At 46.7% G+C, this 3,361-nt stretch overlaps 1 protein-coding gene across 1 annotated transcript in view; it reads left to right on the top strand.

Annotated features, from left to right (window-relative positions):
- Window positions 1-496: 496 nt before the first annotated feature.
- LOC102493072 (vomeronasal type-1 receptor 4-like) overlaps window positions 497-3,361 on the top strand; it is a 6,367-nt gene continuing 3,502 nt past the window's right edge. The window contains exon 1 of the mRNA XM_027770398.1: window positions 497-553. Within this exon, the coding sequence (XP_027626199.1) occupies window positions 497-553 (57 nt within the window). The remainder of the gene's footprint in view (window positions 554-3,361) is intronic.

The raw sequence follows: 3,361 nt of genomic DNA, 5'->3' as shown, positions 1-3,361 counted from the left end.
TTGTTCCATTTACCATAGCCACAAAAAGTGTAAGATACTTAGGGATAAATCTAACCAAAAAAGTTAAAGACCTTCACAAGTCCCGCACCGGGAGAGAGAAGGGAGCAAAGGACACAGGAGACAGAGCGAGAAATGGAAGCGGGAGGGAACTTGGCAAGTGGAGGACCCAGAGTCCAGGAAAGGGATGCAACAGGAAGAGGGAATGTACCCGGGAAGGCGCTGTGGGGACAGAAAGAGGCAGAAATACATGGACTTGGGGGACAACGCCAGAAGGGACAGGGGTTGAAACAGAGAGGTTGCAGCAGAGTGGGGCCAGAGACCTTGTAGGAGGAGACAAAGGTGAGAAGCACTGAGCAGGTGTGGAGAGTGCGAGGGGAGGCGGAGGGAGAGGATTACACGTGGGGAGAGTCACCCAGTGGTGGGAAGGGCCCAGACAGACCTCCTGTGAGTTGACCAGATGAGGAATCTAGGTTGGGGTGTGTTGGGATGTAGCTCCATGAGCAATGAGAAGTTGCGAATGATGCAGAAGAGAATGCGTCACAGAACCAGCTCTGTGAGGCACGTGCATTTGTGATGGTTCCTGTCAGAAGGAAAATCCCCCTAGGAGCCCCTCTCCATCACAGGACAGAGCCTGAGTTCATCACTCTGGTCAGGCTCCTCCCTCTCCCTGAGCTGGGGAAGGAGGTGGGATGGGGAAAGGAATGCAGGAAGAGTCTGTCACCACATGGTGCCTTTTGTATTTTCCATTTCTTTATTTCTTCATGAGAAAGAGAGAAAACAGAGAGACAGTCCCCCCCCACACACACACACACACAGGGTCTCCATGCTCTTTTCCTCCTGCAGCCTCAGCCAGCCTGGGTCATGGGCACTGGCATTTGTGCCTGATGTCAGGGAGGCCCTGGGATGTGCACCAGGGACCTTCTTTTCTGGTCTACTTGTGCTACTGCTCTACCACCCTCTGGACTCCACCGTTTTTTTTTTTTTTTAAATAACATCAACAGGGATCAGCAGATGGTGTAATGGTTATTATCACTGGGCTCCCATGTAGTCTACCATGGTTTAAGTTCTGAACACAGTGGCTTAAAACTCACATGGGGCACGTGTGCATGCATGCATGGCCGAAATCCTAAGAAGAGAATGGAGGATAAGGGATTTCAGGCTGACTATACTCCCTGGGGGGTGATTTCTCACTATCTGTCTGTGACTATACTCCCTGGGGGTGATTTCTTACTATCTGTCTCTATATCTCCAGGTAGCGCACATGCCCCATGCAAAAATCTTTTTCCAAAAAAAAAATTTAATAAATAGGGGACCAGCAGGTGGCGTGGTGGTTAAGGTACTGGACACTCCCACATGGCCAACCACGGTACAAGTCACGAACCTGGTGGCTTGCTTTCTCACTTTCCCTCTCTCTGTCTCGCTGTGTGTGTTTCTTTCTGGTCAAATTAAAATAAGTGGATGAATCAATAAAATTGAATAAATAATTTTTTTAATTAATAAATAACATCAGCAGGGGGACCAGCAGGTGGCGTGGTGGTTAGCCTTAACCACACCCATATGGCTGACCACAGTTCAAAACCCAGATCTGGCGGCTTGCTTTCTTGCTTTCCTCTCTCTCTCTCTCCTTGTGTCTCTTGCTCTCTGGTCAAATTAAAAAATAAATGAATACATTTTAAAAATAATATCAGCAGTATATGCTCCAACACACGTACACACACATGCACACATTCATATTTATTTTCTTTCTACTTTAATTACCCAGGAGATCTTGAATAAAAGTGCCTGAAAAGGGACAGCAGATGGCATAATGGTTACTTTGCTGGACTCCCACCTAGTGGACCATGGTTTGAATCTCAGACCCAGTGGCTTTAACTCATGCTGGATGCATGTGTGTGTGTGTGTGTGTGTGTGTGTGCCCAAGATCCAGAGGGGAGAATGGAGGAGAAGGGATTGTAGTGTGGCCATCCCCCTGGAGGGTGATTTCTTGCTTTCTGTTTCTCTGTCTTTCCAGCAAGTGCACACTTCCAATAGCAAAAACCTCTGACATATTTAGGTCAATCAGACTAGGGATTCAAACCTCAGTCTCTATGTGGGATCCAGGTCTCCACAAGCAGTGTGTTACCAGCACAACACAGATCTATTCCATCAGCCAAGTCTTGAACCTAATCATGTTGCCCCCTGGTATTAAGTTCTCTTATTGCTTTCCCTCACTCTTCAAAAGAGCATGTAGACCCTTCAGCAGGGTTGGAGCAGAGGCCCTGGAGCATGGTGGCTCTTCAAGGTTGGTCCGAATTGAGGAAAATGACGAGTTTTCAGGAGGAACCTGAAACTTTCATTTTGCTACTTTAGTTATTGTTAAAATTCTTTCAATAAGTCTGCTCCTCCAAGGTCACAGATTACTGCAAAACCAGCAGCGTAACACAGCTTTCACTTATCTTCTCCCAGTTCATAGGTCAGGAGCAAGCTTGGCTTGCTGTGTATGGTCTTAGGAGTGCCAGTCAGGATGCCAGTCAGGATGCCACCCGACCTGGTTCTTGTCAGTATCAAGGGGAGAAGCCAGGGTCATGGTCAGAATGTCTTTCTTTCTTGCTGTTTGTACACGTCCCTCCCCCTCTCTTCAAGGACAGCACCAAGTGAAATCCCCTCATGAGCCTAAACTCTTCTTTCCTCTTTGGAGATTTACCTTGGAGTTCTTCAAGGTCACCTGGATAACAGACTTGTATTATTGATTTGTTTGTAGGAGAAACCAAAAGATTAAGCAGAACTCATATTTTATATAGCTCAATTACTAACAAAAGCAACTAAAGGTCATTACTGAAAACTGAGTAGTAATGGCGAGTGTAGATTATGAGGGTAGCCATTAAGCACTCCTGAACCAAGGAAGCAACACTGGCCTACTGATGCTAAAGGAATCCCAGTATCTGTCTGTTAAACCATCTGACCCGAGCACTATTCTCCGTGAGATTCTTTTGTAAGCTTCTTTCTTTCTATGGCTGTTGTTTTGTTTAGACTTCCTATCCCAACTGGGAGCGAGGGAAACGGCCAACACTCATAAGCTGTATTTTGCTAGAAAACTGTATGTCACTTAGGTTTCCAAGTTAACTGGAAATGAGTTCTGCACAAAACACCAATGATTCCTTTCTTTTTCTTTTTTTTTTTTTTTAATAGAGGTTTTTGCTATAGGGTGCATGTGCTCGCCAAGTAGAGAGAGACAGAAAGTGAGAAATCACCCCCCAGAGGACATGGCCACGCCACAATCCCTTCTTCTCCATTCTCCTCTCGGGATCTTGGGCACACACGCACACGCGCCCGGTGTGAGTTTAAGCCACCGGGTCCGGGACGTGAACCGCGGTCGACTACG

This window comes from Tupaia chinensis, unplaced genomic scaffold (assembly GCF_000334495.1).
Source record: "Tupaia chinensis unplaced genomic scaffold, TupChi_1.0 Scaffold000131_1, whole genome shotgun sequence".
NCBI lineage: Eukaryota > Metazoa > Chordata > Mammalia > Scandentia > Tupaiidae > Tupaia > Tupaia belangeri.
The sequence above is the reverse complement of the archived record's forward strand: the minus strand, read 5'-3'. Positions and strand labels throughout refer to the sequence as shown.